The 27,995-nt window shown below is 34.3% G+C and overlaps 3 protein-coding genes across 4 annotated transcripts; 1 reads left to right on the top strand and 2 right to left on the bottom strand.

Moving 5' to 3' along the window:
• The first annotated feature begins 25 nt into the window (after positions 1–25).
• PAO1 (polyamine oxidase 1) lies at positions 26–7,642 on the top strand. Its single transcript, XM_086638722.1, has 10 exons — positions 26–271; positions 363–618; positions 746–871; positions 969–1,030; positions 1,413–1,567; positions 3,491–3,634; positions 5,003–5,152; positions 6,320–6,574; positions 6,833–6,914; positions 7,019–7,642. Exons 1-10 carry the CDS (start codon positions 220–222, stop codon positions 7,201–7,203), a joined length of 1,467 nt encoding a protein of 488 aa, XP_086494848.1. The 5' UTR covers positions 26–219; the 3' UTR covers positions 7,204–7,642.
• A 5,100-nt stretch (positions 7,643–12,742) lies between these two features.
• On the bottom strand, positions 12,743–18,371 carry LOC147540348 (cycloartenol-C-24-methyltransferase-like). The gene is made up of 13 exons (XM_086639861.1): positions 18,148–18,371; positions 17,778–17,892; positions 16,676–16,742; positions 15,676–15,749; positions 15,455–15,539; positions 15,112–15,167; positions 14,946–15,000; positions 14,618–14,749; positions 14,403–14,519; positions 14,226–14,309; positions 14,018–14,143; positions 13,777–13,874; positions 12,743–13,104 (listed from the first exon to the last, which is right to left on the bottom strand). Exons 2-13 carry the CDS (start codon positions 17,858–17,860, stop codon positions 13,053–13,055), a joined length of 1,029 nt encoding a protein of 342 aa, XP_086495987.1. The 5' UTR covers positions 17,861–17,892; positions 18,148–18,371; the 3' UTR covers positions 12,743–13,052.
• Positions 18,372–21,140: 2,769 nt separating this feature from the next.
• Positions 21,141–27,470, bottom strand: RECA3 (RECA homolog 3). 2 transcript variants are annotated; one of them, XR_015225047.1, is made up of 9 exons: positions 27,175–27,467; positions 26,423–26,483; positions 25,129–25,334; positions 24,353–24,440; positions 23,503–23,675; positions 22,583–22,729; positions 22,367–22,495; positions 21,532–21,909; positions 21,141–21,413 (listed from the first exon to the last, which is right to left on the bottom strand). XR_015225047.1 is itself a non-coding variant. In XM_086639859.1 (8 exons), the coding sequence occupies exons 1-8, from the start codon at positions 27,283–27,285 to the stop codon at positions 21,628–21,630; spliced, it is 1,197 nt and encodes a 398-aa protein (XP_086495985.1). In that variant the 5' UTR covers positions 27,286–27,470; the 3' UTR covers positions 21,141–21,627. The 2 variants fall into 2 exon arrangements, 1 of the variants encoding a protein (XP_086495985.1); XM_086639859.1 differs by having other exon boundaries at positions 21,141–21,909; positions 27,175–27,470.
• Between the last annotated feature and the right edge of the window lie 525 nt (positions 27,471–27,995).

Genomic DNA, 27,995 nt, shown 5'->3' with positions numbered 1-27,995 from the left:
CCGATTCAGTTAAGATCACGGAAACAACCTTGAAAATATTTCCTTCATAATGACACTTATTACCCCTAAACCCCTACCCAATTCCTCACAAATTCGAGGGTATATTTGTCATTTTCAATAATCACTTCAAATTCCCATCACTATAAAAACCACAAACTACTTCCGCAATTTTCAATTCCCCCCCTCTCTACTTTCTCTCTCTACATCTTCATCCTCCCAATGGACTCACCGACCTCTTCTTCCGTCATTATAATCGGAGCTGGTGTTTCAGGTGAGATTCTACTCAGATTCCGGCACCATAAACTAACTTTATTTTACTAAAACCTGATCTGACGTTTTTTTGTGAATTTTTGTTGTGGAAGGTATATCGGCGGCGAAAGTCTTATCGGAAAATGGAGTAGAAGATATAATGATTTTAGAAGCTTCTGATCGTATCGGTGGAAGAATCCGAAAAGAAGATTTCGGTGGTGTTCCGATTGAAATCGGTGCTGGTTGGGTTGCCGGTGTTGGTGGAACTGGAACCGTTACGAATCCTATTTGGGAACTCGCTAATAAATTCAATCTTCGTACCTGTTTTTCTGATTATAGTAACGCCCGTTACAATATTTATGATCGAAGGTTCGTTTAATAATACCGTTATTTTTGAACTTATATTTCCCGTTACGCTTTTTTCTTAATTGGCTTTTTACTGTAATTAATTAATTTTCTCAACCTCTTTTAACTCGGCCGATTCAACTCGTTTCAGCGGGAAGATATTTCAGACCGAGTTGGCGAACGATTCGTATAATAAAGCGGTTAAATCGGCGATTGAAGAGTTGAATAATGAAGAAGCTAATCGTATTGGAATTTCAACTGTTTCTGAACCATCATCGTAATTCTCCTCTTTTAATATTTTTTTTTTCTTGGAAGTTTGAAGTTGAGTTGATGATAGAAATTAACCATTGGGATTTGTTTATTTTGTTATGTAGATCACCAAAAACTCCAATTGAATTGGCAATTGACTTCGTCCTCCATGATTTTGAGATGGCAGGTGAAACTCTAATTTTGGTTCTTTCAACTAAAAAAAATGATTTTGGTTGTAATGCATTTTTTTTTATTGTTTGAATCTGAATCGTCTGACTCAACTGATAGCTTGAATGAGCCACTCAGATATCCGTCCTCCATATTCTAGTGCAGAACAAAACTCTCGGTAGTGTTTGATTTTTGAAGTCAAAAAAATTAGCTTTCTGAATTATCTTGATGTCTGAATTGATTTGTTTTACAATTTGACTAGAGATTTTAATTTGAACTCACTCTAGACAATTTTAATACGCCTATTTTTGTGTGAATCATTAAGTGATTTATTTAGATTAAAATACCAGTTTACTTAATCTTGTTTTGGGGGGTAAACTGATAATTGAGTTTTTATTCAGAGGTGGAACCAATATCAACATATACAGAATATGGAGATGAAGAATTTCTAGTAGCAGATGAAAGAGGATATGAATTCTTACTATATAAAATGGCAGAGACATTTCTTTTCACATCTGAAGGAAAAATTGTTGACAGTCGTCTTCAACTCAACAAGGTAATTAACAAATTCACTTTCTCTTTCTTAACTTTGATTGATATTCGTTTTGACATCCTTATAGATTAATTAGAAGATGATTAATGGGTCAAATCAAAATAAAATAAAAAAACTAAAGGGTGTCCCACAAATTCTGCTGAAATTGTGGTAGTCTACTATAATAGAACAAATTCCCTCTCTAGATTTGAGAGAGTAGTTAGATAAGGACGGATTTTATCTTTTTTGATTAAAAAGGTGTTAAAAGATCAAAAAGGAAAAACAGAGAGGATCTTTATAGGTTTTAGGGTAATAGTCAACTCAACAACCCTTGTAATTTTAGGGTTCTCCAACTCATACTTAAACTTTTTTTTAATGACCCACTTTCTCAATTATGATTCTTTGAAGTATGAACAGACAATGTTTGAATCTTATGATTAGAGAGTCCGAGATTAGGGTGATACTAGTAGCTAAGTCTGATTCATCTGAATGACTGACTTAAATAGATTTCTAGTATGTTTGACACTTTTTGTCCGATTAAGACTAACGAGAATTCTGCGAGGGACTTGAAGTTAAATCCAAAAAGTTAAGCCATTGGGAAGATGAGTGGAGTCAAGTGGGGTGGAAGTGGGAGTGAATGAATCATGAATCCATCCTGTCCTTGTATAGTCTGGCACAGTAGTAGTAGTACTACTACTGTAGTGTAGTTGCTTTCTTCTCATTTACTTAGGTTTGATGTTGAGAAGGATCCTCCATCCTACCTCTGATTTGTAGATGAAGAGCAAGTTCAAGTATTTGGAGAGCCAAAAAACGCAAAAATAAAATAAAATAAGAGGAAGTTTCCTCTTCTTTATCATTGGAGTGTTGGAGAGGGACTTTTCGAATTTTCGTTTATCTAAGAGACCCAGCATGTCTTCCTTTGTATAACGAGGCCCTCGTGTAATTTACAAAAATGTTGGAAAGAATTGAAGTTCAATTTTTTCTACAAATCCTGTCCGTCCATCTAGTGAAATCAGGACTTACCTGTCTAAAGATATGGGGGAATGTCTCTGTTGTTATTTGCATAGTATGCATGATATAGAAAAGGTGTCTATAAGTATCAGATGCCCCTTCATTTCCCCATCCCAAAGTAATAAAAATACAGACAATTGGAATTTATTACTTTCTGAAAGTCTGATGCTTCTTTAGAAGAAAGAAGATATCAAATTCAAAAGGGAATGGCAAGGTAGATAGAAAGTCTGCCAGATATATTCAATGTAGAGAGAGAGAGATCATCTGCACCCTAATTCTATACTGCACCTACACTCTTTGTTACTAGAAGTATCCAATCATTTATTGTCATAAATTCATTGAGAAAATAAACTTAAAAAATAAAAATAATTATACTTTGGGTAAATTTGTTGTACGGGTAACTTCAACTTCTATCTGAACTTGTCATTCTTTTACCGGTATAATATAAATTGTGTTGTAAACAATCATACATTAGTAGTTAGGCGAGTGTGTCGTTCTTCTCAAGAGGCTAAACATTCCTTTTTAGTAAGACTTTTTAAAATTGCAAGTCCTAGAAGTGTCAAAACAGAAAACATGAATAACAAACACGGAAGGCTGGTTGACATCATCCTATAGCAAATTGTCAATTTTTTTTTTATCTTGGTTGTTAGTAGTACTTTAGAGCCAACCGCACTCTCAAGATGACAACTTATATTTTTTGTCTTCATTGTACCCAAATCTAAACGTATTTGGACCTTGTGCTTCCCCAAATTGAGGGTAGGTTAAATAAATGACATTGGGATTGTTTGATGCACAGAGTTTTTTGGGTTGACTCAGAGAAATGGAAGAGAGAATAGATTTACCTTTCATTTATAGTGTGTTTGGTGACTTTAAGTCTATATATATCGATAATTGTAAAGATTTGTTTGATATAATATTATTGGGTTGAAAATGCAGGTGGTTCGAGAAATACAATACACGAAAAATGGTGTTACTGTGAGAACGGAAGATGGTTTTGTTTACGAGGCTAATTACGTCATATTGTCTGCTAGTGTTGGTGTTCTCCAAAGTGATCTCATCTCCTTCCGCCCTCCTTTACCCGTATGTTCTCTCTCTCCCTCCCTCTTTTATCGATTACTTCTGTTATTTTATTTGCTGGCAACTAAGGTTAGAACAGCATGCAGGAAAAATTATGATTCATCACGTTGACTTCGACTTCACTTGTGTAATTTTTGTAGCAATCTATATCGGTTGTACAGCAAAATTAAAATATTTAATATTCACATAATATAGTGATTTTCCAACAACTAAAACCCTAATACGAGTATTAGGGTATTATCTTAGTAATCAAAAGACAAAATTCCCATGTTTGTCTTGTGCTCAAATAAGCCCATTCTTACCTCATAAAAATGTAGACAAGACTCTTTGAATGAAAGATGACCAACTTAGGTCCCACTCCTACAAAATCTAGGTCTAAATTTTGCATCTATTATGGAGCACACTGGTTTAGGTAAATGACCTAATTAAGATAGTAATTAATAGATCAATACCATGGATTAAGGGATCCACAACTAATAATACCAAGAAATATTTCCCCACACACATCTCTATGAATATTTAGTTGATTATGATAATGAATAATTAATTAGGGTGACTTTTGATTTCTCACGGCTGGGGGGGTACGTGCATTGGGAGATCATGTTTGTCAGATCATTCCTACTCGTACAGCACATGTACCCAAATTCGTCGTGGGCACCCGAATCTGTTAAAGTTCATGGGTACGTACCCAAAATACGAAGACGAGTCTAACCCTATCAGCCCCATGAAATAATCAAGTCGGAATTAGATTTCAAGTTGTACTTGACATTTTGTCTGGCTGACCTTTAATATTTGTCCGACATCACACATCATTAAATATCCGCCCGTTTCAAGAATATAGAGAGAGTATAGGTAAATAAACGTGGTTTAAACCGCATCGTAAAGAGAGATCACATGTTTGGATGACCTTCATTTATAACGAAATAACGTTTCAAAAATTCTTTAAGCTAAAGTGACCTACTGGGATTAGAATTGAAGTGTTGATGTCGACAATGTCTGACCCTTCCCTTGAATAAGGCGTAAAATCGCTCTTCTTTTGAGTTGTGTAAATCCAAGTCCGGACAGTCTGATATCCGATAACCCAAAAGACTTGATGTTTGATAGTTTCCTGTCATAATCTAGTGTATATACAAGAAAATTACGGTGTGTTGAGGAATCTTTTTCTATGGAGAAATATAACATTATAAAATTAACACTTGCAACATTTTTTATTATTAATCTTTTGAACTGTAGTTAGTCTAGTTTCTAATTAAGTAAGAAAGTGATTAAATGAATATAATAAAATCAAATTGAGTCATATACAGTTGATGTTGTTTGGCTGTTCTGAGACAACGATAATAGTAATGAACAAGGTTTGGGTGGTGGATGCAGAAATGGAAGACGGAAGCGATAATGAAATGTGAAGTGATAGTTTATACAAAAATCTTCCTCAAGTTTCCATACAAATTCTGGCCGTGTGGATCTGGAAAAGAATTCTTCCTTTATGCACACGAGAGGCGTGGTTATTACACATTTTGGCAGGTACGACCCCTTTGCTTATCTTTTTACTCATAACTGCGATTATCTGGTTCATTTTATACATATACGTGTGGTGTTTGTTTTTCTATTATTATTTGAATTTTAACCATCTAAATCAAGTAGACTTCAAATCAGTCTGAATCAATTAGTCTTACAAGTCAGATATCATGAGGCAGACAAAAAGTCTACAATATTGATTTGGTATACAAAATAAAATAAGTTACCTAGAAGAAGCATTTTCTCACATGTCATTGTTTCATTAGCTGTAAATGTTCGTAAATTTACTGACATTGAATGTCGTATTTTTGTAAATTAATTCGATGGAGTTTGAGACTGCTATAAATCAAGTAGACTTCAAATCAGTCTGAATCAATTAGTCTTACAAGTCAGATATCATGAGGCAGACAAAAAGTCTACAATATTGATTTGGTATACAAAATAAAATAAGTTACCTAGAAGAAGCATTTTCTCACATGTCATTGTTTCATTAGCTGTAAATGTTCGTAAATTTACTGACATTGAATGTCGTATTTTTGTAAATTAATTCGACGGAGTTTGAGACTGCTATAAAATATATAAGATGATAAGTACTTAACTAATAAATTGAAAATCAGAGTTTCAAATATACATAAAATATAATTCATTACGAAAAGATTATTATCTCGCACATGTAATCACTCGTTAAAAAAATACTTATGTGAAAGTTGCACGTGTCATCTTTAAATAATTAGCTCAATAATTTTTGTTTATTTATTATCAATCGAGGGTCCTATCGTGTTCTTTAATTATAAATTTATGACAGAATCTCTTGCTGGCACACATAAATTCGAAAAAACAAAATTTGATTAAATGAGCCGTAATTTATTTTTAGTGTACTTTCATGCATGTTAATAGAATATGAGTTGGTACTAATTGTGGATTAGCTGGATTAAGTCTTGGATCCACGAATTCCCTAGTCACAAATCTGAATTATTAGGTCAAGATTGAGATTGCTATTTTGAGATGTAAAAAGTTCATATATATATTTAATAAATTTGTGTTTTTATATTATTAAGTACGAAAATGTTAGACAATGCTTATATTTGAAATGCTGTTATTTGTCAAAGCAGATCTAAGGAAACAGTTGAATAATTTATAGCTTAATTCATTTCGCATGTTTATCTTGGACAGCATATGGAGAACGCGTATCCTGGGTCGAACATTCTAGTAGTGACATTAACGAACGAGGAATCAAAACGAGTGGAGTCTCAATCAGACACAGAGACAATGAAGGAGGCGATGGAAGTGCTCAGAGAGATGTTTGGGTCCGATGTGCCAGAAGCTACACAAATAGTTGTTCCTAGGTGGTGGAACAATCGGTTCCAACGTGGTAGCTATAGTAACTACCCCATCCTTTATAACCATCAGAACTTTGTCGATATTAAGGTATATTTCATAATTCTAATTTTATGTTATAGCAGTTATCGAAGTTTTATATTCTTTTATGATAGTTATATGCGAATTTCACACGCTCGTACTCACTCTTAGCGCTCCACGGACGGCAGTCTGAGGGCACTCAGATATGGCTCAAGTTGTGACAAAATTTTGGGGTGCCTATACACCCTCCCGTTTTTTCTAAATTGTAACAAATAGTAATGTATTATAATTATATTGTTTAAATGAATGATTTAATATTTTTTACAGGCACCAGTAGGACCCATATTTTTTACCGGAGAACATACAAGCGAGAAATTTAACGGCTATGTCCATGGTGGATATCTTTCAGGTAAAAAGATACAATTTATGTTTCGGCAGTGGACATAACAAATTGGCCTCTGAAGTTATAACCTAAAATGGGACTTACAAAATGGATGTTACTTCATTTTGCAGGCATAGATACAAGTAAAGCCTTATTAGAAGAAATAAGAAGTAGAAATGATAAAGATAGAAACTATTTGTTAGAACCTTTACTAGCTTTGACTGAGTCGTTGACTTTGACTCAAAAGGAAACTCACAAATGGGATAGTGCTCGTCAAGTTTTTCTCAATGGGAAACTTTCAGAAGCTATTAAATGACTATATGGTGGTGCTCTTAGAAATTGGAACAAGAAGAAGTTTCTAGAACATTCTTTATTAAATTTGATCACAAAGACCCTCAGTCAGACCGAGCCAGACGGAGTCAGGTCGGGTTGGGTTGGGCCGATTTGCTTAAGGAACGGTTTGAGGAATTCGGGTCGTAACATAAAGCAATTACAAGTTGAGGAAACTCAAGAAGACATTGAAAAGCAAGATTTACCAAACGGGTTAGAAAGGCAAACTCATACCAGCTCCGACCCGCACACCTGAAGAAATTCCACGAAGACATTTTGTTTATTTAATTTTTTATTTATTTACAATAGTTTTCTTTTATGTTTCCAATCATTTATAGTTTCGAATTATAATTTTCACAGTTTAAATTTACCATTAACAAATTCACCCATTTATTCGTTTCGAATATACATACATATTCAAGCAATGTAAATTATGATCGGACTCATTTTTATTGTATACACTCACATCTGAAGTGTTATTTGTCCAAATCAATCAAGAAGTTCCTTTCAACAAAAAAAAAATCACTCAAGAAGTGAGTGTGGCATGTTGAAATGGTAAGCCGATATAAAGAGTTCACTTAAACGCGACCAAAGCAAGTTCTTTTTTTTTCTTTAAGATTTCGACTACGATCTACGTTAGTAGTTAGAAGGCATTGACACATCATGAAGATATAATAAACACAATAACTGTCAAATTTAAACCATGAATAAAATAGACCTAAAACTCAACAAAAAAGAGGCTTAAAATCTGCCAAATTATTACATTATCTAAATTACATGGAATAAATATTGATGGCAAACTACTTCCACCGAGGCTCGATCCCACGACCACATGAGCTTAAGAGGGGTGTCCAACCACTGCACAGAAGGCTGGTGGACTTTTAAAAAGGCAACAATTTCTCTATGAAATTTTAAAAATAAGGCATGGAAAAAAAATTGACGGGTCGGGTTGGGCCTGACCCGTCGGGCCCAAACCATAGGCCCAGCTCGGTCCCGGAATAGCACCCGGATTGGCCAGACCCGTTTTCCGTACAGGCCAGGTCGGGTCGGGCTTGTACGGAACGGGTCGGTCCCGGGCCGACCTGGCCTTTATAACGTCACTAATCAAGCCAGATCATCCTTTGTGCCACCGAGAGAAAGGTTGAGAAATTTTAGTGGTCGTCTAACGACACACCCAAATAAGAAACCTTAAAATTCCTTTCAACAAAAAAACCTTTTAATTCATAATTCTGGAGTATTAAAGAGACTTAGGCTCAGATGTATTCTGACAACCTCCGATCTCTCTAATATGTACTTTGACGAACATAAAGAAAAGTTACAATAGACTCATGCGACAATCTCAATTCTAGAGAGAGAAAATTATAGTAGAGACTCCATATCTCAATTAGAATACCAAGTAATACTATTATTTATTTATTAAATACTAATTAATAAAATTATTAATAAGATACTAATTCATAGTATTATATAATAATTAGATACTGACTAATAATACTAATTAATAATTAGATACTGACTAATAATATTTCTTAATTAGATACTAACTAAGAATATTATTTATAAAGTAGATACTAATTTATAATATTAATTAATAATTGATTACAAACTAAATATATTAATTAATGATTAGATATTGACTACTAATAATATTTAATAAGAAAAGTAATAGAAGTAAATCATTGTAGGCAACAAAAACCAGTTTAAATTTGTACTTACTCTAACTCCTCAATTCTTATTCTGATCACAGACAAGTGAGTTGCTACCTCAGGCAAGCTCCAGAAAAGCAAATAGCTAGACTGTACGACCTGCACATCTCAAGGAAACTTTTCATTCTTCAAGTACATTTCTTTCTTTCCTTTTTGTTTTTGACCTTTTTGTCTAGATCGATCCTTCCTTGAAGCTATGTGAGTTATCTCCTCCGTGTAAGAGCTTAGAACTCTTTATTCATCAATAAGACTCTTTTAGTCTCTTGTAGTTCCAACAAAGTCAAATTCCTGATGCCAACATAGATCTTGGTCTGACTTATATGAGAAGTTGTTGAACAACATATCTCAATTAGAATACCAAGTAATATTATTATATATTTATTAAATACTAATTAATAAAATTATTAATAAGATACTAATTAATAAAATTATTAATAAGATACTAATTAATAAAATTATTAATAAGATACTAATTAATAATATTATTAATAAGATACTAATTTATAATATTATTAATAAGATACTAATTTATAATATTATATATGAATTAGATACTAATTTATAATATTATATATGAATTAGATACTAACTAATAATACTAATTGATAATTAGATACTGACTGATAATATTTCTTAATTAGATACTAACTAAGAATATTATTTATTAACTAGATAATAATTTATAATATTAATTAATGATTGATTACTAACTAAATATATTAATTAATAATTAGATATTGACTAATAATAATATTTATTAAGTAGACATTAACTTGTAATATTACTTATTAACATTACTAGATTTAGAAAACAATAATATCATTGTATTTTTATACCTTAACTATATTCTTATAAAAAACCCTTTGTTAGACTAGTAAATAACAAATAATCCGATTGATAGAGTTGAATTCTTTTTCTTCTTTAATCCTCTAACTTTTATTTAATCTTTTTCTTCATAGAGTTGAGAGAAGAACATAGAGAGTAGTCGAGAGGAGGAGGAGGAAAAAGCATTAGTCTATGACGTACCAACACAATTTAGAATTGATTGTGAAATATCTCCGACTCCCCTTAATCAATAGATTCAAGTAGACCATGTATAAAATATTTAGAAAGTTGATTTGATCTAATTGACTTCACTTTTATTTTGTCTCCTGTTTTTATTTTCGATCATTGACTAGCAAAAACCAGTTTAAGCAATTCTTAAGATAGGACCTAAGCAGTCAGAATGCGGCCAAGTAACTCAGGGATCAGCTTGGTCAAGGGTCGATTTAGATCCTGAGCCTGACTGCTTGGGATCTCACAGGTTCAAAACCTGTAAATGTGTGATAAACAATGAAACATCTAACAGTCTAATTCACCACATAATTGCACATCAAAGAAAAGCATCTATGTAGACATACTCTCATGAAGTTTTCAGATGAGAGAAATAAGAATTATCATCCATGTAACATCGTGATTTTATCACTTATGAATGGAAATTGTTTCCATTGGCTTAAAAAAAAATGATATATTTGTCAATAAGTATTAATATATGTGATAGAATGGGAATCACAAACCCACCTCCCCCTGAGTTTGCTATTACCTCTTTTTGTGGGAATCGCATTTCCGGGTCCACACCATTCCCACGAGCCAAACAATGACATGGAATGTGATTCTTATCCTTAGCAAAATATTGAATTACCAATTTTATTTTTTTGTAGGATCTCGTATTAAGAAGTACTATTTACGTTTTTGAACAAAATTTAATTATAGATAAATTTCTATTTAGGTTTACGAACAATTTTTTTATTTTAGATAAATTTTTATTAAGACATTTATTTATTATCTTTAAATTCTAAATCTTTGATGTATCGTGTTATTATTTCATATCTTCGAATTTGAATAAATAATGTTGGAGTGAATGAAGCTCGTCTCGCCTAAAATCAGTTGGAGTTTTTTCCGTTTCGCCCTCCTATTTTATTTAAATTCAAAATTTCCCTCATTTTGTTAACACCGTCAATAAACTTTAATGGTTACTTTTTTGTTTCCGATATTGCCCTTGTGATTTTATAAATTTAAAATTGGTTGAATATGGGTTAATTCCAAAAAATCTAACTATTTTATAACAAACTAGAGGGTCAAATGAAATTCATTTTAAAAAAATTTAAACACCTCGTTTCTCCTCTATTTCATCACCTCTCTAGTGTTATTTGGTAACTAATAAGAATCCTGAGATATATTATCATTTGTTTTCTCAAATCTTCTTAAACAAACTTTGAAGAAACATTTTTCTTATAACTCATTTTTTCAAACCCCTTTTACCAATTTTGATCGTAATATTTTTTCCTAAAATTGTCCATTTTTTCTCTCGAAAGGCATTTGTTTTTTAAAACTGTTTTTCTCGAAAGTCAATTTGTCCCGAAAATCATTTTTCCCTTTAAACCCATTTTTTCTCGGAAACATTTTTTTTCCGATGACCGAAATTTCCTGAAAAATATTATTTTTACGAAAATCATATTCCTCAGAAAAACAGTCTTCATGAAGCAAAAAGTTTTAAGAAATTTCGGTTATAGAAAAACAATTTTTGAGGAAAAAAATCGAGGTTTGGGGAAAACAATTTTCATGCAAATACAGTTTTCAGAAAATTTTGGATAAAGAAAAGAAAATACGGGAAAAAAGTTTGCGAGAAAAAATGGTTTTCGGGTAATATCAATTTTCAAAAGAATCTTAGCCAAGCCTAACTTGGGAAGTAACATGTTGAATTGGTTAGGAACCACCGGTTTGGTAAAAATATCAACCACATGATAGGTGGAGCGAACATGAAAAATCTAAATAAGACCACTTACAAGTTTCTCAGGAACAAAGTGAAAATCGAATCGATATGCTTAGTGCGTTCATGGAAAACTGGATTGGCAGCTATATCCATAGCCGCCTCATTGTCACAGAAGAGCTTAAAAGATTCTGGAGTAGAACTCCAAAAGTCTTTAAAAAAGTATTTCAACCGTTGGAGCTCGACAATAAACAAAGTAAAAATACGATATTCTGTATCAACAGATGATCGGGAGATAAGAAAAAATTAGTATATGTCGATTGGAATTCAAGTATTACCACGCCTTAACTAGTAATAAAATAACATATAGACATTTTAATTAGTTATAAGATTTATCACGTCGTTTGGGGAGAACACAAAAAATTTCGCGATACAAAATTTTATGAAATAACTACCTATAATTCTGAAATAAATTGTTTCTGCCTTTTCTCTTTCCCCATTTTTTTCTCCCAAAAATATAAATGTGGAACTAAAATAGAAAAAGTAAGGAATATAGCAAAATACCCAAATAATTATGAAATAAATACCCTAATAATTCTGCAATAAACTTGGATCAAACTTATATTTCAAAATACACACGAATATAGCGAAAGTTTCGTAACTAATTAAAAGGGTTTACAACTAGTTACAATATTAGTGGAAGAACTTATGCTTGATTTTGCATATTAACCACATGTAGAAAGAGTTTACAACTAATCCCTCTTAAATCCTCTTATATTTGTTTACAGATTATATTCTTTAATAGTTTCAAACTAGTTACAATATTAGTGGAAGAACTACCTAAGAGGCTAAGAGGAATGGTAAACAGTATTTGTGTTATGTGATTAAATTTATGTTATGATTGTTAATAAAGGTGTCTGAATTCTGATACGTAAATGCACTGAAGAATATCATAAATCATAATAAACCCGAAATAATTTTATAAGAATTATATTGCGAACCGTTACTTGATGTGACCAATTCAATTTAGTCCTCAAGCCATTTTAGGCTTTAGCCCCTAAATAGTAAATAAACCGGAAGAATAATAAATAAGGAAATAGTTGTTATTAATACAATCAAGTAATTCTGATATCTCCTCAACCAAAAAAAAAAGTAATTCTGATATCAAATACACGAAACACCAACTGAAAAGAAAATCAAAACGATTCCAGCACAACGAGAAAGAACGGATCAAACAAATGATAGAGCAAAAGTTCACGGCCATCTTTCACGTTTTTGTATTTGCACGAAAAGTTTGCAAAGCAACAGTTTTCGGAACCATTTTACTCATACGCATCGGCAAAATACAAGATCACTTCAATCTTGACTGAAACTTCAGCTTCAAAGTGGCTTACGCGCCAAGAAGAAATACATTGGTGTGAATATATCTTTCCTGTAAAAAAGAAACAGATCATGAGTTCATACAACTCAGTAATGAGTAAAGGATATCTAATTTATGCAGGAACTACTTAAAGCTGTGTTCAAGAAAGTGTTGTTATAGCAGAAAATAAGGTTCGTTTTTCAGAAGGCGAAAGGGTTGTTGACTTGTTTCTTGTAACAGTCTCACGCAGTTATTGTTCTTCCCGTTATTTCGTTTTTTTTTTTTGTCAAATGGCTCTTATGATTGTTTTCCTTTATAACACAAATCATGAGCCATCTGTGAACCTATTTTACTGTGATCCCGACATTTATTTAGGGTCATACCCCTGGTTGTTACTTCGGTGATGTTTTTTTTCTTCTTATTATCTAAATTTGGCTCGTTTCAATCCGGATCGTCATACTCAACTGGACCCAAAATTAACCCAAATCAGCCGCTCAGACTAGTCAGACATCATGAGCTACCCTAAAAACATTCAGAAATACGACTCAAGTCTATTCAGACCTCGACTCAGATTTCAGATCTGACTTGGAGAAAAAACAAACACTACCCTAGAGGACGTGTAAGGTTTAGTTAATGCTGGAATTAGATCTATATTCATATCAACTACCCATAAAGGGTTTGCGGAAGAAAATGTGTGCGTGTGTGCGAGCGTCTGTCTGTGTGTGTGTGTTCGAAGAGACTTACTTTCCACCACCAACAAGTCCTTCTGCAGCTTCCTCAAGGAACATTTGGACTCGTAGACTTCCAGCTGGAGCAAGACCGACATATTCCAAGCCTTTCACCTACATAAATCATTGAATCTTTAGCTAATAAACAACTTCTTTACAATTAGAACACAAAAAGGGGTGTGGCATTCGAAGAAAAAAAGGTTTGTGAAAGATTCATCAATCTTCTATACTAAATTTCATATTTTAAGGGATCTAACCATGCTTCTGGTGAAGAAACGTCCGAGAGCTGTTAGACGGAAGCTAGTGAGAGAGAAATGACTTTTATCCAACGGCAAATACCACGGCACAGGTGATTCTGTAGCTAGATCCTTCTCCAATATGACCTGGTTTGTCAAAGATAACAAATCTCTTGCTTAGTTAAAAGTTCAGAAAGTCACAGATGCATCTAAAATTGGTGGAACTTACTTCAAACCCTGCTTGCTTTAGAGCATCAAGACATTGTCTAGTGAGTCTAATATCTGGAAGACCATCTCCAAGCTCGATTGCTGCCTGTTTACAAGTAAAGTTTTTAACTCACAAGCATAACAAACGAGTAACTGGAAGCTTTAGAGATTTTGGTAAGAAGTTCGAGTATATGATTACCTTAATTTTCTGGTGATCTTGGTTATTGGGGTCGAAAGAATCAGTCATGCACCATTCGTATGCAGCAAAACACTGACCAGGCTTTAAGACCCTGAAGATCTCTTTGTAGCATCCGAGCTGCTCAACCGAAAGGAAGAAACCCAAAAACAATTGAAGTAGCAAAAAACAAAAGCACTTAAAAGTCGGAAATGAATGAGTATTTTGATAGCACATACTGCGTCTGGTGCATGACAAGTTGCTTCTACAGCATATACTGCGTCAAATGTGTTGTCGGAAAATGGCATTTTCATGAAGTCAGCCTTCACAAAATCGCAGGTCCTGTCGACTCCAGCAACTCGGTTAAGTTCCTGTCAATAATCAACACATGATTGTTAGTACATAATTGACTCCCAATAATCCGTATCTATATCCATTCAAGTTCCATGAGAATTAAATTGGACGCAACACTCATATATTAGGCTAAAAACTATGAATACATGAGAAGGACGAAAGGTTTCTAAATATGTAAGTAGTAGCCATAATGTGAAGAACTCAAACACATACTTTGCCTCTTGTTATCTGGTACTCGTTGTTGTTCAAACCTGTAACAGAAGTAGAGCTGCAAAGGATTACCAGGAAAAAGAAATTATTTCCATATTTCTCCCTCTAACCGAGCCGAGAGTAATTACTTTTCATCTGTAAACCATCTAAAATCATCAGAATCCATTACCTAAATCTAGCAATTTCTCTAAGAGGACCACCAATTCCACATCCCACGTCCAACACCTATTATAAGAAGCCAATAGCAAACCATTAATAATTTAAACCAGATTAAAAGTAGTGAATGATTATATCCCGGTTGCAGAGCCTAGTAATCCTCTGATGATCACTCTTATAGAGTACTTTCTGTGTTCTTTTAGCTTCTAATATAACAGATTAAAAGTAGTGAATGATTATATCCCGGTTGCAAACATAGTAATCCTCTGATGATCACTCTTATAGAGTACTTTCTTTGTTCTTTTAGCTTCTAATATAACTTCACAAAAGAAAAAAGGAAAGCTAATTAAACAGACCTTCTGTCCAGGTTTTAGTTCTAGATTTAATGCAAGATAGTGTTCATGTCGCTTGATGCTCTCCCTGAGGGACTCTCCTTTCCATCTGGAAATGAAAATCGTGTAAGTAAATCATGCAGTTTGACTAAAAATGTATATACAAACACAATTTGGTTTCTTTTCTACTAAAAGAACAGCAAAGAAGAGATTAATTAAACCCAAAGGAATCACCAAGTGCTAACCTGTGGGCAAAATGGAAAGACTCTCCCCATCCATATTCATAGAAGCTGGTCACGAGATCATAGTACTTGTTCACCTGAATTCATAAATACAATCAGCTCATATTGAATAACATTTTCTGAAGTACAAATTAGTCTTTGAGACATGATTAAGTGAAAGGGCTACTTGCGAAAAATTGTACTTATTTGTTAGTTATTCTCTATGCGTTGTGGTCATTCGGTTTTAGTTCATTTTTTTTGCCTTTTTTAGCACTCTTGTCAACACTCACGGCCACTTCGATGGTTACTCCCCATGATAATTGAGTTTTTGTATGCCATGTGTACTTGTATAATTGTCTTTAAATCATAAAACAGAACTCTAGATTAATGTCGGTTGTGCACAACATATCAATGTCTGACCCCGAAGTATAAGTAGTACTTGAAGACATAAAGAACCTATAACTAAGGAAAATCTTTGTATGGGTCTTTTGCCAACTCACAGTGACCGAGACCCCATACCCTGTCATAAGTTATTCATTCATAGATGCGGAGTAATAACAACGGCCGCCACCAAATGAGAACCAAAAGATAGTGATCTAATGGCAAGGGCCCGTGACAGAAGCTTGGTATAGATCTGTCTGATGCAGATTTGGATGCTTCCCCGAGTAAGGAGTAGCTACCTACTAGAGCTTCAACCAACCACCACCGGTCAATGCCGCTTTGGGGCCACCCCTTACTCTACCAACTACCATTATTATAGGGTTCTCAATAATCAAAATTTCTTACAATTTTGATGATTCAAAACCATGTCCTTTAGGATATAGTTCAGGCTTAACAAACACTTATAATGATATTCAGAAACTGTTCCCCAGACGGATATATGGCTTACAAATAAATATGTCACCAAACAACTGCTTAGTTTAGAAACAGCACATTCCCGTGTCCTTTAAGATTTTCACACGAGAAGAAGAGATAGAGACCGTAATTTAGGAAACATATAAATAATGGAAAAACAAGCTCTTACCATGTCAGTGTAGTTTGCTTTTCTTTCTCCCTCCTCCCCTCCATAGCTGACGTGATACTTTTCATACCTACATAATAATACCACAATTAATGACAAACTGAATAAAAGCAAGAACCAAATAAACAACAATGCTGCTACTCGGGCCTAGCTCCTATGGTGCTTCATATGTGCTTGTGCTATCAAGAGCTCAAGCCCTCTACTTCAAATACATTTTTAACGAAAAAAAAGAAGGGTTCTGACAGATGAATAGGAGAGCCGTGGCCTCACGAGCATGATATGAACTTAGTCTAATAAGACTTTTCCACAAACTACTAAAAATAATGAACATGCTCAATTACAACTAAAAATGATGAACATTCTCTAAATTGTGTTCCCAATTACAACAAAGTTTTGTAAGAGCTAAATAAATGTGATCTAAATGTGTTCGTATAAGATCTTTCTACCATGTGCTATAAGTCATACACTCTTTCTACTTTTAACAGGTCAAAATTTATTTTACTTCACTGATTCTACCAATTCCAGGTTTTAACTAAAAAGGAAAAAAAATTAAATCTCAACGGTCGTGACAAAAAACCATAGTACGAAAGTACGATATCATCTTATATCTCAACGGACGTGACAGAAAACCCATAAACGAATGTACGATATCATCTTATATCAATGAAATAAAGGTTCATCATTTATAACATCATCGATAAAATCGCAAAGTACGGTCCCACGTATGTAAAGAGCTAAAGAGTATAAATTTCATGTTTCCTTAACCAACTATTGATTTATCAAGTATCAAATGTTCTTATTTTCTTTCTAATTGCTTGAGTAATCAATCTTTGCCTAATCACAGCTCAATATAATTTTGCCTTTAAATAAAACATCAATTTATATCACTTTCATGGATCTATTGAACTGTCAAATCATAGATCAAACATTACAAAAGAAATATATGTCTAATCAAATCGACAAACATAAATGTAATTGTAATTTAATGAAATCACATACCAAAAAAAAACCTAAAAAGGTAGAGAGAGAGAGAGAGAGAGAGAGAGAGAGAGAGAGAGAGAGAGAGAGAGAGAGAGAGAGAGAGAAAGAGAGAGAGGGAATATACTTATCAACAGCAGAAAGAACATCATTTTTCTCAATCTTTCCACCAACACCAGATGCTAGATCCAATGCTCCTGCTTTCGACATCCTTCAGATCTTTCTCAATCTAAACGAAGGATCTGCAAAAACAAGTTCGACAATATGTGATTATAATCTATCATTTTTCAACAATCGAAGAACTCTTTCGCTCTCTCTCTCTCTCTAAAGAATCAAAAGTTACTTTTTAGAAAGACGATTGATTACGAGATGTACATCAAAAATTGAATAATTCAATTGAAATAACATTTGTTTCTTCAGAGTCAAACGAAAACTGCCGCCATTAGAGAAGCAACAAAAGTTAGAGAGAGAAAAAAAGTTAGAGAGAGAGAGATTACATTTTTGATGCAGGAGGGAGAGAATTGGGAGTAATCTGAGAAGTGGAGAGAGAGAGAGAAGGAAAATGATTTTCCTTTCTCTTCTTAGCTGGTTTTCTTTTCAAAATCAATTATAAATTTATAATGATAATAACAAACACCTATACTCTTTTGGCATGGAAGACGACGCTAGGGATCAAATTGAGGACAAAAAAACGAGACTGACTTTGGACAAATTTTTTTATGGCCACGCTTCGGGGAAAGCTATATAGTTTAAGGGGTGTGAAGTTTTGGGTGAAAACAAAAAAAATTGATTTTTTTATTTCCCCCAAACAACCAAATCCTTTTCAGCTTCTTCTTCTTTTCTCCGGCGACTCCACCATCTCCAACGACTCCATCATCTCCGGCGACAAAGTTTTTTTTTATTCTCCTCTCCATCTCCGGCGAAGGGGAGGAGCCCCTCGCCGGAAGTCTGGTTTCCAGACGAAACCAGATCCCGTCTGGTTTGTTAATCAAACCAGACTCGCCTGGTTTGAACAACCAGACGAGCTCCGGCGAAGGGGCTCCTCCCCTTCGTCGGAAAGAAAGAGAGAGAAAGAGAAGAAAGAGAGAAGAAAGAGAGAGAAAGAGAAGAAAGAGAGAAGAAAGGGAGAAAAGAGGGAGAAGAGAGAGAAAGAGAAGAGAGGGAGAAGAGAGAGAAAGAGAAGAGAAGATGGTGAAGTCGCCGGCAACATCCGGCCGACGACTTTTTCCGGCGACATTAAAGGAGTGTTTGGTTTAATTTTTTTTGTTTTCCACCGTCTTCCCAGGAAACTTTAATGCTTTCCCCAAAACAGTGGCATTTTTTATCTATCATATCCCAACAATAACTAATACTTAGTACTCTTTTGATACGAAAAATGTTAGGTACCAAAACTAACAACAAGAAAAATCAAGCAGACTTTAGACAGAAATCGCCTTATTATTAGGATAACTAATATTTGTACTCTTTGAATAGAGGAAATGCCAGGGATCAAATTAAGAACGAGTAAAAATAGACAGATTTTAGACATAAAAATTACCTGCGTAATCGTTAGGATAACAAACACTTGTACTATTTTGATATAAAAAAATGTTAGGGACCTAATTGAGAACGAGAAAAATCAAACATACTTTACACAAAAATCTTACTATATGTTTTAATACTCTTTTGATATTGGACTATCGTGATTCGCAATTCCGATAATTCTGATCTACTGAACAATGAATAGTGGATAATCACATGTTAATTCTCTTCAGAGTTTGTCTCATTTTGTCTGCTAAAATTACTCTTTTGATATTGAACTAACAGGGTAAATTCCAAATTGGTCTCTGATTTGTGATCGAGTAGAAAATTTGGTTATAATATTTGTCCGGCATTGCAAAACAGCTCACACAACTATATTTTCATTAGTTAATTTTAAAGGTTGGCTTTCTTTTCACCTTTCGCACAAAAGTATTTTGTTATGATTTTACTCTCTTTTTTCCTTTTTCCTTCTACCGCCATTATCATCTATCTCTCTTTAAGATTCTTCACAGTGCCATTCGCACAAAAGTTTTACTCTCTTCTTTCCTTTTTCCTTTTATCGCCATTATCATCTCTCTCTCTTTAAGATTCTTCACGGTACCATCGGATTAATATTTATCTCTTGTACAAATTCATTTGTGTTTAATACTATTAAGAATCTTAGTACGAAAAGAGAAAAAAAAAATAAGTATTTTGGTATAAAGAGAAAAAATTAAATATTTTGGTATAGAGAGAAATTAAAATACATGATATTAAACCTTGAAATAGTAAAAGAATTTTATTTATCTTAGTTAAAAAAAGGTAATTAAAAAAATACAATACATGGAGAAGGAACTGGACAACCAACTTAATGACATGCTAAGAGAGGAGGAGGTCAATGACAAAATTTGGGGTCCACCACCCTTTCGCGCAACCGGTTGGACACCCCTCTTAAGCTCATGAGGTCGTGAGATCGATTCTCGATGAAATTAACTTGTCATCAAGATTTATCTCATATAATTTAGACAATATATATAGTAAACTATGAAGGAAAAGTCGGGATTAATCCCCGAGTACACCCCGACTACTCCTCAGTCCCCATCTTGCCGACTCGACTAGGAGCCAAAACCCTAGTCCCGTGGAATTCCGAGTAAATCCCCGACTTGGTCCGACTAGGACCAAGTCGACTAGTCGGGCCAGTCGGGATTATTTAGCTGAGCCTTTTTTTCTTTTGCTCAAATCGACAAAGGTGGTTTAGGATTTGCTCATTCGGCTTTTCACCCTTCCTCTCCCCTCCAAATATCATTATAACCAGATTGAAGTAATTTTGAAGTTTTCTTGCTCTCCAAACAAGATTCCAAGTTTCTCTATCTTCTCAATCTTTTTTTACTATTTCCTTTTAGAACCCATATTCTACTCTTTTTCTCTATAAACTCAAATAAATGTTAGTTGTTAGTGTTTTATACTTCATTAATGTTGTACAACTTGTTGATAATTATATGTGTGCTTCTTAGGGATGAATTTTTAGTGTTTATACTTCATTAAGACCAAATACTTATATATAATTATATATTTATATTCTACGACTAGTCCCGTATAAATACGACTAGTAGCGACTATGCTTAGTCCCAAGTCCGCCGACTAGTCCCCTTGCCGACTTTTCCAACATAGATAATAAATTTATCGAATTTTAAGCAGTTATCGTGCTCATCAAATCTTCATGTAACGATTAACACAGTAGATCAGTTTCTCAAAAAAAAATTGACAAAATTTAGGGTACATATAGAATCTCCCTTGCATCACTAGAGATGGATCCAACATATATATCCAAACAAAGATACTATTATGGCCTTGTGGGGGCCACTTTCTTTTCATGCATAGTCACTTCGCCACGTGATCACGTGCACTTTCAGAAAGTGAAAACACAAGATCACGTGACCCAACCACTACATAAGAACTCACAACACAAAAGGGTTTCTAAACTATGTAATTATCACAAATAACAATTTTTTAATTTAATTCCTCATAATTAACAATATTTAATTTTATCATTTTTAAAATTGATACAAGTTTAAATTAGTAACAAGTAATTTTGTTTAAAAATTCAACTTTTACAACAAGATAAACCCTAGAGTCAGTTAAAGAAGAGAAGAACAATGGGTTAGAGTAGTTTAGACTCGCAATAATGAAACCTAATCTTAGATCATCTCAATTGAATTGACTGTGATCGGGCATTGAGCAAAAACGAACACCATGATACAACCTACATTCGTACGAAATACAGATGACTCGTTGATGAAAGGACCGAGTACCAATAGAAGATCATAAGTTAAGGTAGATGATTCAAATGGACAGTAGTACTAGTAGTTGCATATTCATACCTTATCATCTTCGACTAGGCAGAGCTCGAGACTGATGGTTGAAAAACAGAAGGCATCGGCCGTTGAGTCATTGATCACATAATTCAACTATTACTATTACCTGTCGAATAATTGGCTTCTTACTATTGAGACAAGTTTATCCAGAACTTCATGATTCTCTGCTAGATATGTTTCAGCTTCCTTTTGATCTTTAAGAACCTCGCCTTCTATGTAATAACCATTGTTCATTTTCGATACAACTCCATGTGTATAAGCCAGCTCTAAGACCTCTGCTTCACTTCGAATGCCTTTCCCGAATATTAAATCTAGCTCGATCTTCTTCATCGCTGGTGCAAGTTTGTTTTTGACAATTTGGACGGAAACTGAAAGACCCGTAACCTGTGAATAAGACATTGACAAAGCAGGACAACTATGAAAGAATAATCCAGACAAAGGATAAAAAACTAATGAACAATTATGACAAAATGTATGGATGAACTAGAAAAAGGTCCGACTATTATATAATCAAGATTACTCGAGGCGATAACATCTGAAACCCCTCCAAGATCCAAAATATTTAGGGTTTTGTGTGTCTTATAAACTCGGATGTCGTATACTCCAGCCACTTTAATGGCCACAAGCGATATTTTGTATGTACATCTTAGGTGTGTACTCGCAACGAATCATGTTAGTACACAGTTGGTTGACCAGTAGTTAAGAAAATTGCAAGTTCGATAACTGATAATATACTAATATCCATACCGATGTCGAATACCGATACCCGTATAGGTGTCGGATGCTGATAGTTAGACACCTTCACAGGCGTCCACGTTAAATTAGGTAAAAGTTGCTTTACCTCGTCTTTGTCTTGGAGTAATCCTGTTATTGCAGTTCTCAACCGAACAGCTGCATAGAATTTCAAAGCATTTCCACCACAAGTCACCTCAGTTCCATGACCAAAACCTCCGGATGGTTTTGACCTAACCTGGATTGAATAGAATCATCATTCATATGGTTAGAAACATAGCAAGCAATAATTGGTTACATCCTATGGAGAAAAATGGGTATCTACCTGGTTGATGAAAATGAGAAGAGTCTGGGACTGGCACAATGAAGAATGAATTTTTCGCAGTGCTTGAGTCATTAATCGTGATTGTCCTTTTGGAATATTACCATCTATAGCAGCATTAAGTTCATATTGGGGAACAAGAGCTGCTACCTGCCAAGGTATTCAACCTAATTTAACACGATAAAGTCATAATGTCGTAAAAGCATTGAAGACTGGCTATTCGGTAACAATCTTCAAAGAACAGATAACCGAAAAGTCTAAGCGGGGACCAAGAACAGTATCAAGCAATCCATGCTACCCGAAAGAATTATGACATAATGATAAGAAAGAAGAGCGTACTTGAGAAAAATAAGTTGGGTCAGCAAATACAGTATCCAACTACTTAGAGTGGACACAAGTAGATCAGATGGAAATACTGTACATAATATGCTAGTATAAGCTTAAAGTAGTGGGATAACCCACTTTCATCGGAAAAATAGAAATGATATTTTTTAGAACATTATAACAGTAACTATGATTACGGACTTCGGAACTTCTATTTCAGATGCACTGAATGTAGAGGACACGAAAATACCTAGTCTGTTTGTAATTCCTGCAAAAAACGTCACGACGATAGTGCTCTACATTTGATCCTTACTTTCACATTATAGCCGCACCATGACCAAGTAAGCACTTATTGTTACTCATAATTCATATTGAACTCGAAGTGCCATGATATAATAACTTATCATTCATATTCTATATGGCGAAGGTATATTCTTCTTCTCCTCCAAATGAAAAACTCATTGGGAATTTGGCGCAAAGCGTTAGGGCATGCTAGCTAGTTTTCATATAGGCTATTCAACACAACTAGTAATTAGACACCATTTGTAACTAAATACGCGAAGATGACTAAACTAAAAGTAGAAAAATAAATTACTTACACTATCGACCACAATGACATTAACAGATCCTGTTTTAATCAGTGTATCGACTACACTTAATGAACTTTCAGCAGACTGTAAATGTGAAATTAGAAGATCTTCCGTGTTTACACCTATTGATTCTGCAAGTGATGGATCGAATGCGTTCTCCACATCAAGATATGCACAATATCCTGTATAGTTGGAACAAGAGTCATTTATGGTAGAAAAGCTTTACATCTTTTAGGAGAAAACTTTCTTCATCTAAAACTTGATATAAAAGAAATATATAACAGGAGAACATAGAAAGATTAGGTTTTACTTGTAAGTGTTTACTTATCATTTTTTTGATTTGGAGTTTATGCAACACTAAACACATTGAGAATCTTTTTGTTAGACACTTCAAACTTTGTACTATTCTAGTAAAATAAGCGATTAGGTCATGTTTTCTTTCTATATAAATGTGATGTGTTTTTTGTTTTCAGAACTAATGCACGCCTTTTTAGCCCAGAGCTGTACGCCTTAAGGCATCGCCTCGCTTTTTTCAGAGGAAACTGTTTTGAGTCGGGAAACTTCTTTTGAAAGTTGCATGAGTATGAAACATTCAAACTAATAAAACAATAATGTGTAGATAAATCTGGTGTCTCCGACTATGAGTCTATGATTTTTATCATTTCAACAACCAACTAATGAGCATTGATCAAATTAACTAACTCCAGAAACCCCGTAATCTAAAATGCAAAGTAGTCGTGATTGTATAGAAACATAAATTTGGAAGAAAATCTGCAATTTACATGTTCGACGGAAAAAAGTAATATAACCAACATTTTATGAGAAATAATAATAAGAAAAGGTTGGGAGATATAAGCACCTCCAAGCTTCTGAGCTTCCTTGATAATATGAAGAGCGAGAGTTGTTTTGCCTGATGCTTCTCGACCATAGATTTCAACAACTCTTCCCTGTGTGAGAATTTCTCAATAAGCTAGACAAAAAAAATTAAGAATGGTGTTTGTGGTTTCACCACTAAACTGCACATTGATAGTGGCACAGTGTTACTTATAGAACCCTTTAAATTGCACAAGAATTTCCCCTCGTCGTTAGTGAACACATAGCCCTCAAATGAGGATACAGAAGTCCTAGTTTGAGATTGCACAAGCATTTTCCCTCGTTGGACACTTGCTAGTTTGAAATTCTATTCGGAGAAGGCCCATACTAATGCGTCCATAGGGTGGACGACACCATTTTAACCTAGTTCCAGGCATTGTGGATTACTAGCTAGTCAAACAAGCGTGCGACAAGAAAGACAAGCAAAAGTGCCAGTGGTCCATTCAATAGACAACACCGTATTGTCCACTATACTGACTGCATCATATTTTCAGTTGAATCGATGATCATGGACTTCGCATAGACTACATCTTATTCTATATGAGTATAATACTATGACTTCATTAATAAATATGTTTGAAACCATAATTACTAAGATCTATTAAATATTGGTTGTTCTACTAATGCTATTCTTTGAGGAATACTACTACAGTACTACTAATATTACTAGAGGTATCCCTTGTTAGTATAGCAATAACAAATGGACAAAAAAAAGTACAATTTAGTAAGGAAAATGACATAATAATGGTTGTAAATTATTACCTTCGGCAACCCTCCTATTCCAAGAGCCAGATCAAGCTTCAAAGAACCAGTAGATACAACTGGTGCACGTCGTGAACCAAAGAATCGTTGCAACGACAACATAGATTCTCTACCGAATTCACTAGAAAGTTGAGAGAGAGCTAGACGAAGTGCAGCATCTTTCTCCATAACTTTGTCGTCATCAATGGATTGATAGTATCCATATTCTGAAATTATTTCGACCGGTATCGAGCAATCACTCAAACTTAGAGATAATAAAGAATACTTCTGGACATAGTAAAGTCAACATTTTTGTATTTCATAAGCAAATACATTAAATGCTCGCTATTCTTCACAATAAACTCAAACAACTTATTGCAATAACATGAATTTTTTTTACAGATAATCGATGAAGAAATGTTACCCAGAGAATGTCACTATTTTAGGATTCTGAAAGAAGTACTGTTGAAGTAACCATTTCAGAACTTTCACTTGGATGTGCCTATTGATCATAAATTTACGACTAAATGGATCATCCACATCAACACTGATAGAACGTCCTGGAAGTTCCATTACCAACCAATGAAACTGCTTATATCTAAACTTATACCTTAAAGTTGTTAAGACTTCCATTCACAACTTCACACGACCAGTTTCGTATACAGAAATATAAACTCATGATTTCATAATAATTGCCCGGACATTGCGTGTTCTCACACTAATTGCCCAAACCTTATGTAACATGAGCCAATACTAAATCACTGAAAGACGAATCCTTAGTTCCATGCTTCGTACATATGATCAAAGAATGAGCAATTATTTTTGTTCTAATATGAGTCGTAATTTGTATCTTTTTAGAGACTAAGAGAAGTAACAAGTCTAAATAGCAAAAGGTAGTTTACTTATGTAAAACTAAACATAGCGACACATATGTGAACACCTAAGTCCTAAAAGCTATTCAAACACCACAGTTGTATATCAAGGAATGGAAGCTTACGAACTCCCTTCCTACATCTAAGTCTGACATTTTCTTGGCTTCATATAATTGTGTCGTCTAAGACAGATAAATATCAATAGTAACAATAAATTCAATATATATATGAACAGCGAAGAGTAATATCATAAACTTGAGGAGTACGATTCGGACAAAACCCAATCCTGTTTAGTGAAAAGAAAAAAAAAAGTTCTAAGTTCGTGTTAATATAACTATGCCCACAGGTAGTTCACCATTAGTCAATCACTTTTTATCGACAATATGATACAAACACTGATTCAACGGAAAGAGGGTAATGAGTTGGAAAGTAGTGACAGTTACCTGCGGCTGAGACAGAACAAAAATGTACTCCAACTAAATATATTCCATTTCTTTTCCACCTCTGAAACCCAAACAGAAGCAACAATAATGTACCCAATCAATGCAGAAGTGTCAAACAAGTAGATGAACAATGGAAACCTAGATATAAAGATATTGGGTGACAAAAAAATCCCAAAAATTTAAAGCTTGAAATGTCACGGTCTCAACTTTCACTATGCAAAAAAGAAAACCTCGACTTCCAATCAATATCACTGAACACTGTAGTAACTAACATGAATTTTTAGACATGAAATCTAATTATTAGTGACAGATACTTTAAAAACTAGGGTTACGAAAGTCCTCTAGAAGCACTAAATAAACTATTTTCCCCTGTGACCAGCTGACCGCTAATTGTTTAGGAAAATTCAAAAATTAGCATCAAAATGTGAAGGATAGTGAACTAAATGTTGCAGTTTTATCTGAAAATTTCTATGCTAAAAGTTGATTATACTAAGTAAATCGATTCTGGAGGTAATCAACAAACAAACTCATTAAAGTTAACCTATTTGCAGATCAACCCAACTTTCAAAAACTCATTAAAATTAAGAATTGAATCGTGGGTACCTATTTTTTTATCAACCCACTCTTAAAACTCATTAAAATGAAAAATTGGACCATGGGTAGATCAGTTCAATCTATAAGAAACTCATAAAGATAACTAAATGAACTAGTTCGTACTAAAAACACAAATAGAGAGAGAGAGAGAGTCAGACCTGATGGAAAGAAGAGAATGAAGAAGGAGATGGAGGTGATCTGAGGCAACTGAATCGATGAAAGTGAAGGAATGGAGATGAAATATGGGAGAAAAATTTAAGGGCTTTCATTTGAGAGAGTGCTTAAACCCCCCAACTCGCGCCCTTTTTCACCAAACCGCCCAAGCCTGGATCCAACTCTCACTTCTCCTTCAACGTCAGATCTGAAATCCGACTCAAGGTTTAGGGTGGGAATTGCTCGGGTCTGGCGACCACTTCAGGTCGGGCCGGTCGAACTCTAGAATTTTATGACCATTAAGATTATCAGTCGGACTTGAGCGGGTAAAATCCTACTATCCAGAATCCGTCCACGCCCGTCAAATTTTTTGACGTCTATCATCGCCCGTCTGGATTCGTGTTTGCATTATTCAACAGGACACCTTAATGCTTTACTCAAAAGAGCGGCACCTTCAAACGCTGTCGACATGAATGCATCAATGTCAAGCAAATAAATAACTTGAGCTTAATGAACTTTTGAGGAACTTGACCATATAATAAATGAATGTCACCCAAAATATTTGTTTTGTGTTTTACGATGTTGGATCGAACAGCCTTTATTCTCTTTATTATTGAATATGCCGATATTAATAAGTTGGTAATGTCGGACAAATTTTATTGGAACGGGTGGGATGTCAGGTAGCACTTATAGACCCAAAGCCTACATGTTTATTTCATCGTATAGGTCGGGTCGAACCTGACTCCGGGTTTCAAGTGTTTATGGGTTCTAACGGACTCGGATGTCCATGACAAGTTTCGGGTTTTCATACGGGTTTTCAGACGTT

The sequence above is a fragment of the Eschscholzia californica genome, unplaced genomic scaffold, assembly GCF_041429995.1.
Source record: "Eschscholzia californica isolate CP2 unplaced genomic scaffold, dmEscCali1.0.p SCAF_5, whole genome shotgun sequence".
Classification (NCBI taxonomy): Eukaryota; Viridiplantae; Streptophyta; class Magnoliopsida; order Ranunculales; family Papaveraceae; genus Eschscholzia; species Eschscholzia californica.
The sequence above is the reverse complement of the archived record's forward strand: the minus strand, read 5'-3'. Positions and strand labels throughout refer to the sequence as shown.

Bases quoted from the DNA above. Each gene is read 5' to 3' on its own strand.
- PAO1 (XM_086638722.1), top strand. From the start codon at position 220: ATGGACTCACCGACCTCTTCTTCCGTCATTATAATCGGAGCTGGTGTT. The intron at 272-362 runs GTGAGATTCTAC...TTGTTGTGGAAG, and splicing joins AATCGGAGCTGGTGTTTCAG to GTATATCGGCGGCGAAAGTC. The intron at 619-745 runs GTTCGTTTAATA...AACTCGTTTCAG, and splicing joins TACAATATTTATGATCGAAG to CGGGAAGATATTTCAGACCG.
- LOC147540348 (XM_086639861.1), bottom strand. From the start codon at position 17,860: ATGTCGAAAGCAGGAGCATTGGATCTAGCATCTGGTGTTGGTGGAAAG. The intron at 15,750-16,675 runs GTAAGAGCTTGT...TTATGAATTCAG, and splicing joins AAGCAAACTACACTGACATG to GTGAACAAGTACTATGATCT. The intron at 15,001-15,111 runs GTAATGGATTCT...AATCCTTTGCAG, and splicing joins AGAGAAATTGCTAGATTTAG to CTCTACTTCTGTTACAGGTT.
- RECA3 (XM_086639859.1), bottom strand. From the start codon at position 27,285: ATGAAAGCCCTTAAATTTTTCTCCCATATTTCATCTCCATTCCTTCAC. The intron at 26,484-27,174 runs GTCTGACTCTCT...TTTGGGTTTCAG, and splicing joins CATTCTCTTCTTTCCATCAG to AGGTGGAAAAGAAATGGAAT. The intron at 21,910-22,366 runs GTAAAGCAACTT...TCTTATTCACAG, and splicing joins TACTCCAAGACAAAGACGAG to GTTACGGGTCTTTCAGTTTC.